The 13,222-nt window shown below is 38.1% G+C and overlaps 1 protein-coding gene across 2 annotated transcripts; it reads left to right on the top strand.

Moving 5' to 3' along the window:
* The first annotated feature begins 795 nt into the window (after positions 1 to 795).
* impa1.L (inositol(myo)-1(or 4)-monophosphatase 1 L homeolog) lies at positions 796 to 12,250 on the top strand. 2 transcript variants are annotated; one of them, NM_001087166.2, is given in 9 exon segments: positions 796 to 931; positions 4,274 to 4,342; positions 4,748 to 4,881; positions 5,268 to 5,372; positions 5,790 to 5,835; positions 6,738 to 6,846; positions 8,544 to 8,652; positions 9,671 to 9,822; positions 11,569 to 12,247. In NM_001087166.2, coding segments are annotated over 8 exon segments (843 nt in total). In that variant the 5' UTR covers positions 796 to 931; positions 4,274 to 4,279; the 3' UTR covers positions 11,694 to 12,247.
* The last annotated feature ends 972 nt before the right edge of the window (positions 12,251 to 13,222 follow it).

Here is a 13,222-nt window from a genome sequence, read left to right as displayed (position 1 = left end):
TGACCCCCTGTGGCCAACTTTGAAAGCATAAATTATTATCAAGTACAGTCATTTCTTATTATAACAGATACAAAAAAAAAGCAAATCAATCAAAAATAAGAATGTTTTTTTCTAAATTAGCATGGCTGTATTTCAGAGCTTTCTGGATAACTGATTTCTGTATAATAGATCTCATGCCTGTAATTAAAGGATTGGGCTTACTCATCAAGCAGAATGTATCTAGAGATATGGTTGCCACCTGTGTGGTTTTGAACTAGGCATCAACACTTTAAAACATTGGATAGAAATCCAGCCAGTGATGCAATAACCTTGCCCTGGTGTCATAACTCCACCAACATCATTGTGCCCACCTCTGATGTCATCATGCCTGTTCCTACATCACTGCCCCACCCCCAATGCTATCTGCCCCGCCCCCGTGTTCAGGTCTAGACATCAGCAAAGGTGGCAACCCTAATTAGATCCCTTATCCAGAAAACTCCAAGTCCCAAGCATTCTGGATAAGAGGTCCCATACCTGTAATTGTGCTAAATAACCAATTGGGGATAGACTTAGTACTTTGATGGTTTTACTATTTGTTAAAAATATTGCTCTAGGTTATGCCAGTCGTTGTTTTATTCCACAGCCCTTGGCGCTGATCAAAACTATAAGTGGGTTGAAACTCAGGAGCCTGACTAGTGCAGCCGTGACATCTAACCTGTAGGCAAACGTTTTAAGGAGCGTAGTGATCTGAATATCTAGTGCCGGCTACAGGCACTGACGTTCTTGAAGACTATAGTTCCGTACGGAAGAGGAAGTGCTGCACAGAGAGGAAGCTTGCGGACGGTACCCGGAAGCGCCTTTTGTTGCCGAAGACAATCTCAGAGCTCTGCTGCTGTCATATTGTGAGCTTCCTATACAGACGTCCTGCTCTATTGTATCTCACAGCGCACAGGTCAGTCGGCTTCCCACACAGGGGATTTTCTTTATTTACTCACATAGCGATGTTAGCTGTCGTCATCACATTCGGCTTTGTTTATAAAGGTATGTCTGTGACGTGGAGTGACGGAGTGCACCAAGAATGTTGTCCCACTTCCTGTTGTTCAATCATCAATATTATTTAGTATTTTATACAATACCCAATTTCTAGAAATTCTGCAATTGGTCTTCTCTTTTGCATCTCTCCAGCTTTCAAATGTGGGTCACTGACACATGTAAAAAAACAAATGCTCTGTAGGGCTGCAAATATATTATTGCTTTGTATTACTCATCTTTCTATTCAGGGCCTTTCCTAGTTCCAGTCTCTTATTCATATCAGTGCATGGTTACTAGGGTAGTTTGGACCCTAGCAACCAGATTGCTGGAACTGAAGAGTTGTTGAAGTAAAGGGGATGTAAAGTCAAAAAATGAAATTCCTTTAAGGGGTCCACTGTCTAAAAATAAACCTATTGTCAATATACTTCCATTAAATATTCTGTACCTTCAGGGTCAGACTGTGGGGCCCGGGGCCCACCAGAACTACTGTCAAGGGCCCCCTCCGCCCCTGCCCACCTACTGTGACGCGCTGAGTTTGCGCACACAAAGGCCCTGCTCGCGCACCAGCGTGAAGGTGCCTAGCGCATGCGCAGAAGGCGCTGCGCTGATGGCGATGCGAGAAGAAAACTTTTTTACAGAGATCTGGAGAGGGGTCTGGCCCGGCGGGGGCCCATTAAGGGTCTGGGTCCACCGGATATTTTCCTTCCTGGCGTTCCACCGGGCCAGTCCAACATTGTGTACCTTTTTCATAAAAATCACGATTATGTGCGCTCCAGCTCCCCCTTCTCTCTATTCGCATGGACTTCAGCCTGCATGAACTCCTCAACACATCGGGCCGGCCTGTGGCTGCTTTACTTCAAGATAAGAGATATTTTCGGGTTAATTTATCTTCTTGTTCCTAAAGCTGACCTCCATGACAACTTCACACGCTTTCCCTGACACTACAGATCTCGGAGGAGGGGAGATTGTTTTGAAGTAAAGCAGCCACAGGCCGGCCCCGCCGTGTTGAGGAATTCATGCAGGCTGAAGTCTGTGCGCATAGAGAGAAGGGGGAGCTGGAGCGCACATAATCGTGATTTTTATGAAAAAGGTACTGAATTTTTAATGAAAGTATATTGACAATAGGTTTATTTTTAGAACGTGGATAAAGGAATTTAATTTTTTGACTTTACATCTTTAGACACTGGACCCGATAAAGTAATTTCATTTTTTGACTTTACATCCACTTTAAAAGCTAAATAACTGAAAAACCATAAACATTTAAAAAACAAAACAAAACCCAATTACAAGCTGTCTCAGAATATCACGCTCTACATCATACTAAAAGTTAATTTCAAAGGGAACGCCCTCTTTAATAAAAAAAAAAAGTTAATTTCAAAGGGAACGCCCTCTTTAATAAAAAAAAACTCACCCACATTCTGTTCATTCCTATGGAGTTTTTAGAATTGTATTTATCAATGGGTTATAGTTAGAACTAACCATTTGTAAAATACGAGGAAGGAATAGAACATGGGTGAGTTTTTATTTGTTAAGCTCTAAACTCACATTTTGATAAATCTGCCCCTAAATTTAAAGTTGCCATATGTACACCGGCAGATATTTGGTGCCAACTCAACCTCCCTTGACCATTTCTGAGGGCAAAATATTGATCACATCTCATTTATTTATTAGTCATAAAGGGCAACTGATGTATTCATGCAGTGTGCCATGCTGTAAATCTTAAACATTATACAGTCCTTTTCACTGGCAAATTAAAGAGGGAAATATAAATATAGGATTTTTATCCAGAATGCTCAGAACCTGGGGTTTGCCACTTAAGGGATCTTTCCGTTATTTGGATCTCCATACCTTAAGTCTACTAAAAATCATTATAAACATCAAATAAGTCCAATATAAATTTTTGCCACCAATATGGATTCATGCAACTTAATTTCCATCAAATACAAGGTACTGTTTTATTATTACAGAGAAAAGGGGAATCATTTTTAAAAATTAGAATTATTTGCTTCAAATGGAGTTTGTAATTTGACTTTGTAAAATGACTTTCTGCATAACAGGTTTGCAGGTAAGGGATCCCATACTTGTATATTGATAGACTCATAATAGAGCAAACTGAGGAATCCATAAGGATTCCCATTGGGGGGATAAGAAAAGGGGGTTCTATAGAATCTGTGCACTACCCACTATAGTTATCATAGTGATTCATGTCCCGATCACTTCATTACTCATGCTGTGAACCTACAGGGGCTTGTGAAATGGTTCTTACAAGTCGAATGCAGACTTATTATGGTTTCCTTTTAATCTGACAATTATGTATGCCTGTGTAATAAAAAAAAATTTTTTTTATTTGTTTCTGAATCTTGGATAGTAGGGATGCACCGAATACACTTCGGGTTTGGGTTGAATCCCGAATCCTTTGTGAAGAATTCGACCAAATACCGAACCGAATCCTAATTTGCAATTTATGGACAGGAAGGGAAATTATGGTCAGAAGTGGAAAAAATTTTATGACTTCCTTGTTTTGTGACTAAGGGGCCCATTTACTTAGCTCGAGTGAAGGAAAAGAATAAAAAAAACTTCGAATTTCGAATGTTTTTTGTGGCTACTTCGACCATCGAATTGGCTACTTCGACTTCGAATCGAACGATTCGAACTAAAAATCATTCGAATATACGACCATTCGATAGTCGAACTACTGTCTCTTTAAAAAAAAAAAAAACTTCGACCCCCTACTTCACCACCTAAAACCTACCGTAGTGCAATGTTAGCCTATGGGTAAGGTCCCCATAGGCTTTCTAATGTTTTTTTGGTCTAGGAAAAATCGTTCGATCGATGGATCAAAATCCTTCGAATCGAACGTTTCGAAGGATTTAATCGAACTATTTGCGGTAAATCCTTCGACTTCGATATTTGAAGTCGAAGGATTTACATTCGGCAGTCGAATATCGAGGGTTAATTAAAGGAAAACCATACCCCCAAAATGAATACTTAAGCAACAGATAGTTTCCCTTCCCGTCCCTAATTTGCATATGCGGATTGGATTCGGCCGAATCCAAATCCTGCTGAAAAAGGCCGAATCCTGAACTGAATCCTGGATTTGGTGCATCCCTATTAGATTAGGTGATTATGCACCTTTGCCCAGTTGAATGTGTTCATGTCAAAAGAAGGATATATTTTCCTTTTAACTGTTAATAGGATTAACTAGCATCCCCTATGTCCTTGCTGACCAATGCTCAAAGCTTCTTTCATTCTTCTCTTTTAGGTGACAATGGAAGACCGGTGGCAAGACTGCATGGATTCTGCTGTTACAATAGCAAGACAGGCAGGCTCAGTAGGTATCATTACCATTGAACAGATAATGAACAGAACCCTCACAGGTGTTGGTGCATGTGTGTAATGATTCATTCTTGAGTTGGTCAACCTAACATTTTTTTCATTAGTTGCAATCAACATGCTCATGCTGAGAGTCACTGTCAGATTTCCCCTGCTCTATTTGGCTGATTCCAGCATGTGTTGGCAACTCACATTGCATTATTGATACACCGTATGGTTGGGTCGTTAGCTGTATGGAGAAAACATTAGGTTGAAGAAACACTCTAAAAAACCATGTATATTGTAATTACAACAGCAAACTAAATAAAACCTATTTGAGAAAAATATATTTATTACACATTGAAATATGGGGAATTCATTACAACCACAAACCATCAATTTTGAGAGTGGAATTTATTTGCAGGTGGTGTGTGCAGCACTAAAGGAAGATGTTTCCGTAATGGTTAAAAGCTCCCCGGCAGATCTGGTGACAGCTACAGATCAAAAAGTAGAAGAAATGATTATCTCATCCATTAAGGAAAAATATCCATCACACAGGTAAGTTATAACCCATAAACTGCAAACACAGTGTAATAGATAATAAGATCTATAACAAACATTAGGCATACAAGTGCCTGGCCAAACTGAATCCAAATCCAAAAAGTCATGTGACTTTTTGTCACAAAAACAAGGAATTCAAAAATTTCGTTACCACGAGCTACATGCGTGGTTCTCTTTCATGTACAAATTAAGGTTCGGGTTGGGATTTCGGTTCGGATTCGGTTCAGTCTATATATAAAAGACTGTAACTTCAGGTGGCCATCAATTACAGTTCTGATAATCAAAATTAAACGATATATATTAAATATAGCATAATTATATTATATTAATAAATATATCAGCCCAGCCTAACACTACACTTGTGGTTTGCTCTGATGTTCTAGTTTTATAGGTGAGGAGTCAGTAGCCGCAGGAGCTGGAAGCACGCTTACTGATAATCCAACCTGGATCATCGATCCCATAGATGGGACAACAAACTTTGTACACAGGTGTGTGGTATTTAGTGTGTGATTTGTTTAATGCAGGAATATGCTTTATAGTTAGTAACATATGGTAGCCTGCAGGGGGCCAACCTTTGATTCAGTGGGGAAAAAAAAATTGTTTGCTTATGATTAATACAGTACAATATAGAGGGGATATTTTAATGCCATTTACTGTAGAAAGCGATGTTCAAATACAGTTTGCAGTTGGTCTGTATTTTAAATTGATATTAACATTTTGCTATGCAGCAATGAGTTGTGAGCATTTGGATCTCATTTGTTGTTCCCACTGAACTTGCATGCAATATGCAGATCTGCATAAGGCCCAATAATAATAATAATATTTGCAAAAGACCCAAGTAATGTATTTAATTTGCTAAACTCAGTGCAGTTATCCAATCTTTATTTTGTGTTTTGTTTATTTAGGTTTCCATTTGTGGCTGTGTCTATTGGATTTGCTGTGAACAAGCAGGTAGATTGATCAGTATTATTTGTTTATGGGATGATGTATAAATCAGGGGTGCCTACCCCTAGTCCAGTCCCCTCTCTCCACTCACCTCTGTCGTGCCCGGCTGTTCCCTAGTGGTGAGAGGGATTGTTTGGGCCTATTCGTGGTGCGTCAGTGGGTGGGAGGCGATGCGACCAGCCAAGTATAAATAGCTGTCACATGACTCCTGAGAGCCTCTGCACAGTTTCTACAAAGGGGCTGTCTTATGCCTAGTAACACCAAGCAACATGGGAAAATGTGTGTTACATTAAGTCAATCACATTTAATATGCAAGCAATGGAATTGACTACTTTCACTTCAAGAAGTATAAATATAGCTACACACATTAAAACTGATGTTCTTAACCCATTTATTCAATCCTTACCACTTCAACATTTTGAGGGGTCTCCACTTCCCTTATTCAGGTGAGGGTGAGTCCTCATGAATTTTGGTGTGTGTAGCTCCTATATGTACTTATTCTGCTGAGACATAGCACTGCCAAACAAGAAAGCACAGTGCTTTCGAATTTACACCACAAGTATGCGTGACGCCATATTTTTAACAAGGGAGTGTATGAATTGTGCACATATTTGTGCCTATTCTTACATCTCTGTTTTGCAGTATTACAAAAATTGGGAACCTGATACAACTGTCCTATGATTTTTCATGAAATATGTTTTGGTGCACCCATTCCCCATTTAGTTAGGAAATAAAAACATAATTTATAATGTTATATTTACAACAGTGTAAGTTGCCTGTATAATAGGTGTAGATCAGTATTATTTATTTCAGCATGGACTTGCTGGCCAGCATTTATGTGTATTGGGCTCAGTGCATTGGTTTCACTCCATTTATTGTATTCTGTTTTTTCCTTTCTTCTTTCTCAGGTTGAATTTGGAGTTGTTTACAGCTGTGTAGAAGACAAAATGTACACTGGCAGAAAGGGAAAAGGGGCATTCTGTAATGGTCAAAAATTACAAGTCTCAGGACAGAAAGGCAAGTTATCATTTACCATAAATATATGTTCTATGTAATATAAATTCTGTCATGGGATTTATACTTCTGATTCATCAGTGCACATATTGTCAGATTTTTTTGGACATGGGTCTGTTTACTGTATTTGTTTTAGTTGTTTTTGTATTTAAATCTGTATGTTCACTGTATACACCCATTTATTGTTTAGCTCTGTGAACTATGTTGGTACTTTATAAATTGTGTTAATAATATAGTGAATAAAGTACCCCCTCTTGTAAAATATAAAGATATTATAAGATACAGAGACGTTCCATGACCATATTAATGCACGAGGCTGAAGGCCGAGTGTTTTTATACAGATCATGGAACTCCGAGGTGACTTCTAATATCCTGATATTTTGCAACAGGAGGTACATTATTTATTATAATACACAAGTTTCAGTGAGTCATGTGACAGAAATGGCATCACTAAGCCCCGATTATAACCAATGACCTCACTAAGCACATTTTATAAGGATATAATTTACCGGATATTCATGACTCTTGTGTATTAATGATATTAATTGTACTTTAGCTTCCTGCATTCACAAGTATAGTCAGTGTTTTGTACATACAGATACAACAAGCACAACAACAGTGTTTTACACAAACACACATGGTCAGTGTTGTGTACAACATATATGTAGATGCACCAAACACAGTCTGGGTATAGTGCATACCTTGCGTAGGTTTTAACATTGAACATAAAGAGTGGCAGAGTGCTGCTGCATTTATAATTTATAGTAACTGTGTGACACTGTGCAGAGTATCAAGAAGGATGACCGAAATGTCACATAGGCTTCAGTTTCTGCCTCAGCTCTGTTGAAAACACACACTGTTGAGCATTTTATGAAAATCCTTAAAGGGGAACTATCGCGAAAATAAAAATTTAATATAAGCTTCATCATACTGAAATAAAAAGTTTTCTAAATACAATCAGTTAAACATTTTTATCATTTTGGAAATATCAAGTTTATGTTCACTATTCCTCTCTCATCATCTGTTTCTCCTCATTCTGTCTTCATTGGGTGTCAGATATTCATTGACAGTTAGATACGACATATCTTGTAGGGGGGCTCCTTTTGCCTAGAAGATGTAATGGAGCTCGCTCTATTAAAATCACCAAACATCATGTCTCTCTAAATGCAGAATATGTGCAAAAAGCAGTTTGATCCTATAAAATATATTGGATCAAACTGTGAATGACACTGTGATCTGACACCCAACTGCTGCATGGAGAGAGAATGAAGAGAAACATGCTAAGAGAGGGATACTGAAGATAAACCTGATTATTTCAGAAATGACACGGAATGTTTAATTGATTGTATTTAGAAGCTTATATTAAATTCTAATTTTTGCGATAGTTCCCCTTTAAAATGTTTTAGTATTGGGAGATGTGGCTGTAAGAGGAAGTTACTGGAGCTTAGCTAGGGTGCAAAGATCAATCTTATTACACTGTTTTATGAAACCGTAATAAAGATCTAATCCTCTGCACTTGATAAGCAAGCATTGCTAGCAACTTGATATGTTTATTGATTTCATAGTTCAGTTTATACTGACAAGGAGTTTACAAAAAAAAGTGGAAAATAAATGTTACATGAAGTCTTGAATATGATTTACCTAAATAACTGACATCACTATGTTGTTCTAACATTGTACATTTACCTTTCTTGTGGCAGATATTACCAAATCCATGATAATAACGGAACTAGGGTCAAATCGCAATCCTGAGGTTATTAAAACTGTGCTGTCTAACATGGAGAGACTGCTGTGTATTCCCATCCACGGGTGAGTATTAACATTACTGCTGCCTGCAGCTTTCTGGTTTAATTATCAAAGGACTCCATATGCAATTGTAAATGGGACCTTTTTCTAACAACGTTTTCCTTACACCTCATATTTTAGCTAAATGTATATTGTATAGTGGGGTATATACTTATGTGACTGAGGTTACACAGAGCATTGGGACTATTGTAGGAGAGGACATGGGCCAGAGGTAGAGGCAAAAATGGGAGAGCACAGCTGAAAGAGGGGTGCTTGTGTGAAATGAGCATAGGTAAGGCACAACATTGGTGTCAACATATATAGGAAAGCTGACTGATAACTCTAAACATATACAACCCTCTGAGGTATAGGCCCAAAAAGTTATAGAGGGGGAGGCAGTACACTTTTAAAACAGATTTTTATGTCCTAGATGTTCAGTAATATTGGGTAGCTGTTCCTGTGGGGTCATACAACCAGGTCCGGACTAAGAATTAAAATAGGCCCTGGCATTTCAGGTACACAGAGGCCCAATCAGCCCACACCAGCCCATTAAATACGGACTTTCTATGGCACCTTATAGCAGCCCCTCAGATTGCCAGTGCAGGCCTGCATACAACTAAAGTCATAAATGGGTAGATATTGTTATTGAGGATAAAACCTGAATTATTTCCTCTTATATACCATTACAAGAGCTTATTTATAAAAGGGAGGTATTCTGCAAAGTGCAACAACCTGGCTTAAAAGTCATGTTAAAAACGGTACACATTTTTTAATTAAAGTATATTGGAGATAGGTTTCTTTTTCATTAAAGAATGTAAAAATGGAATTTTATTTTTTTGCCTTTACGTGCCCGTTAAGTACAGGAATCCCTTTAACCAGATGTTGCACTGCTTTATGCCTTGTCACATCACTATGATTGTATGCTAATGGTGCATTTTGCATCTGTTAATGTGCATAGCTCTTCTCATTCATAAGTGAGTCCTCCCTTTAGTACACTGGGAACTTGCATGACAGTGAAATATTTTTTTTTTATAACTTGCAGGATTCGAGCAGTTGGTACAGCAGCAGTAAATATGTGTCTGGTGGCCACTGGAGGTGCAGATGCTTATTATGAGATGGGTATCCACTGCTGGGATATGGCAGCTGCATCTGTCATCATTACAGAAGCAGGTGGAGCGATCCTGGATGCAACAGGTTTGCCATTTAAATAACATTGAAATTAAACTTTGTAATAACAACTGAACAGTCAGAGCTAGCTAACAGTTGGACCTCACTAAGTAAATCTCAGGCCACAATTTGTATTAAATTCAATTAAAAATCTGAATTAAATTTAGAAAACTTATCACGTGCTTTATTAAGGGGCAGGGGACTTGTTGACTTCAGGCTATTTAAAGTGTTTCTAATTGGTTTTTGTTATCATTTGAAAAAGGCACAAGCTCTCGAAACATGTTGTGATAAACACCAATAAAGGGAAAAACCTTGAATCGCTTGAGTTTTCTGCAAAACCCTCTGGAAAAAAAGTGATCATCATACAGGCTATTAACATCTTCAAATGGTTCAAGAGACCTCTGCCATTGACTCCTACGTGACCTAGATAGGTTTTAGATGGTGTATTTTGGATTCAAGATATTTCCAGGATCTGAGTCTCTTTTTTTAATCTGAAAATGAGAATTTTGACCAAAATAACCAACTATAAAACTCATTTTAGTGGAAAACACAACTCGATCTTAATAAATAACCCCTTGGTGTAATACCAGAATTACAAAGCATTCACATTAAAAATGGTCAGAAGTGAGAAAGTGTACATTTAGGGGTTATTTATTAAAGGACAAGGAAAGTCTAAATTAGAATAAGGCTACAAATGCTGTATTTTGTATACTAAACATAAGCATGAACTTACTGCACCACAAGCCTAATCAAACAAATAATTTATGCTTTCAAAGTTGGCCACAGGGGGTCACCATCTTGTAACTTTGTTAAACATCTTTGCAAGACTAAGACTGTGCACATGCTCAGTGTGGTCTGGGCTGCTTAGGGATTGTCATAAACAAAGCTGCTTGAGTTCTGCTTGGCTGGTAAGTAAGGCGGGGGCTCCCCCTGCTGTTCATAAGTATGATTGTTTCCCTGCTCAGCAGTTAGGGACCGTCTGACAATTCCTATCCACAGCAGTAAATGAAGGGGGAATTTCACTGCATATAGTCAGGTTTCTTATAAAAACGGTACACATTTTTTATTTCAAGTATATTGGAGATAGGTTTCTTTTTCATTAAAGAAAGTAAAAATGGGATTTTATTTTTTTGCCTTTCCTTGTCTTTTAAGGATCGAGTTGTGTTATCCACAAAAAAAAAATCGCGTTTTTGTGGTTATTTTTTTTTTTTGTAAATTCTCATTTTCGAGTTTAAAAAGATTAAATACACCATCTAAAAGCTGTTGAGGTGAAGTAGAGGTCAATGGCAGAGGTCCCTTGAATTCTTTGAAGATATTAATAGCCTTCATAATGTTCAAGTTTTTTTCTGAGGATTTTGCCCAACGAGCAATTTAAGTTTTTTTTTGCTGAAAACTCAATTCATTCGAATTTTGTGTTGTTAACCCTGAACTCGCTGAAACAAGTTTTTTTTTTTTTGTTTTTTTTTATTCGTTTTTTCTTAAATTAGAAACCATTCGAGTTGTGAGTTCATTCAAGGTATGACCTTTGATTAGTAACTCCCTTACTGTTCTATCGTGTCTCCTGGCAAAGCACTGCTCACATCCAAAGGTCTCCGTCTGACCTCTGGGTTTCTTCTCATCTACTCTCTCTCTACTCTCAGGATGAGGCATTGTGCAGAGCAGGAAATACAAAATACTTGCATTAAAGCTTAGATATAGATTATATTATGCACAAAGCAGTGGACATATTCCAGAGTATGCACAGTTACTCATATTTACTTATTGATTTTGCAGGAGGACCATTTGACCTGATGTCCTGCAGGATAATAGCAGCGAGCAGCAGAGAAATAGCTGAGCGAATAGCTAAAGAGCTACAGATTATACCCCTGGAACGGGATGATGGCAAAAACACTGATTAAAATTCCAATTTTAGCTAGAGGGGGTTTTACGCATTATTTGTATAAGAATCTATGGATATTTATGGAATTGTGTACATATGTTTATGTATTATCTTTAGGGATGCACCGAATCCACTATTTTGGATTTGGCCAAACCCCCGAATCCTTTGCGAAAATTCAGCCAAATGCAGAATCTGAATTTGAATATGCAAATTAGGGGTGGGAAGGGGAAACATTTTTTTACTTCCTTGTTTTGTGACAAAAAGTCACGCGATTTCCCTCCCCTAATTTGCATATCCAAATTACGATTCAGTTCGGCCGAACAGAAGGATTGGTCAAATCCTGCTGAAAAAGGCCGAATCCCGAACCAAATCCTGGATTCGGTACATCCCTAATTATCTTCTGCAATGTGTTTTTATTTTCATGCAACAACAAACATTTTGAGCAAACCATGTCAAATTTTTTATCTTATATTTAATTCTTACTCTTTATTTTACTAGTCATTTTCTCTATTTTGTGCTTCCTGTCATAGAACCTACAAAGCTGGAATAAAAGTACCATAGTGCTGACGACATACATTCTACAGTCCCAGGTCTCTCTTTGATCTGTGCTGCACCCTTCTGGTGACCTGCCGCTATAAAATGAACACTAAAGGGTTAAACGGATCAGGGGAAAAGGATCAGTAAGCAGCACTTATGTGGCCCCAACAAATAAATTGATTGGACCACACACACAAATTTGGGGATGCATCGAATCCACTATTTTGGATTCGGTCAAACCCCTGAATCCTTTGCGAAAGATTTGGCCGAATACCGAACCAAATCCTAATTTGCATATGCAAATTAGGGGTGGGAAGGGGAAAACATTTTTTACTTCCTTGTTTGTGACAAAAATCACACAATTTCCCTCCCTGACCCTAATTTGCATATGCAAATTCGGATTCGGTGCATCCCTAGTTTAAATATGCCATTACCATTATGATAACATTTGAACTCTCCTACTCTGCTAATATGTGTGTGGCCAAATGTTTCCTAAAATCTGTCTCCTAATTATTTTTATATACTGTATGTAACATATGTATGTTAATTTTAACATACGCCTTAGTACTGTTCAATGGATATCACCCAATGGATATAAATAGTTTGTTGACACACACATTGAGGGCCCTGTGTACAAACCTGCAATTGGTTGGAGAGGAAAAAGGCAGAAGGCAGTAGTTCTGTTGAAATAAGGTTCAGTATGACTGGTCATGGACAGGGTAAAATTTTGTCTTGGATAAAGTAACCTTTGTAGCTTGAAGAGTTCCCTGAAATTGAAGGATATCCAGGGAATGTTTTTATGGTGGGCCAGGTGAGTTGAAATCCAAAAGAAATGGTAAAGAATGCAGTTTTTTTGTTAAAAGGGAACTACTATGAAAATCATAATGATCTAAGAAACTATCTAAATTAGGGATGCACCGAATCCAGGGTTCGGCCTTTTTGAGCAGGATTCGGACGAATTCTTCTGCCTGGCTGAACCGAATGTGAAACCGCATGACAAAACAAGGAAGT

Source organism: Xenopus laevis, chromosome 6L (assembly GCF_017654675.1).
Source record: "Xenopus laevis strain J_2021 chromosome 6L, Xenopus_laevis_v10.1, whole genome shotgun sequence".
Taxonomy (NCBI): domain Eukaryota; kingdom Metazoa; phylum Chordata; class Amphibia; order Anura; family Pipidae; genus Xenopus; species Xenopus laevis.
The sequence above is the reverse complement of the archived record's forward strand: the minus strand, read 5'-3'. Positions and strand labels throughout refer to the sequence as shown.

Excerpts from the sequence above, each read along its gene's own strand:
- impa1.L (XM_018266287.2), top strand. The coding sequence starts at position 4,784 with ATGGTTAAAAGCTCCCCGGCAGATCTGGTGACAGCTACAGATCAAAAA. Across the intron at positions 5,836-6,737 it reads GATTTGCTGTGAACAAGCAG|GTTGAATTTGGAGTTGTTTA; the intron begins GTAGATTGATCA and ends CTTCTTTCTCAG. Across the intron at positions 9,823-11,568 it reads AGCGATCCTGGATGCAACAG|GAGGACCATTTGACCTGATG; the intron begins GTTTGCCATTTA and ends TTGATTTTGCAG.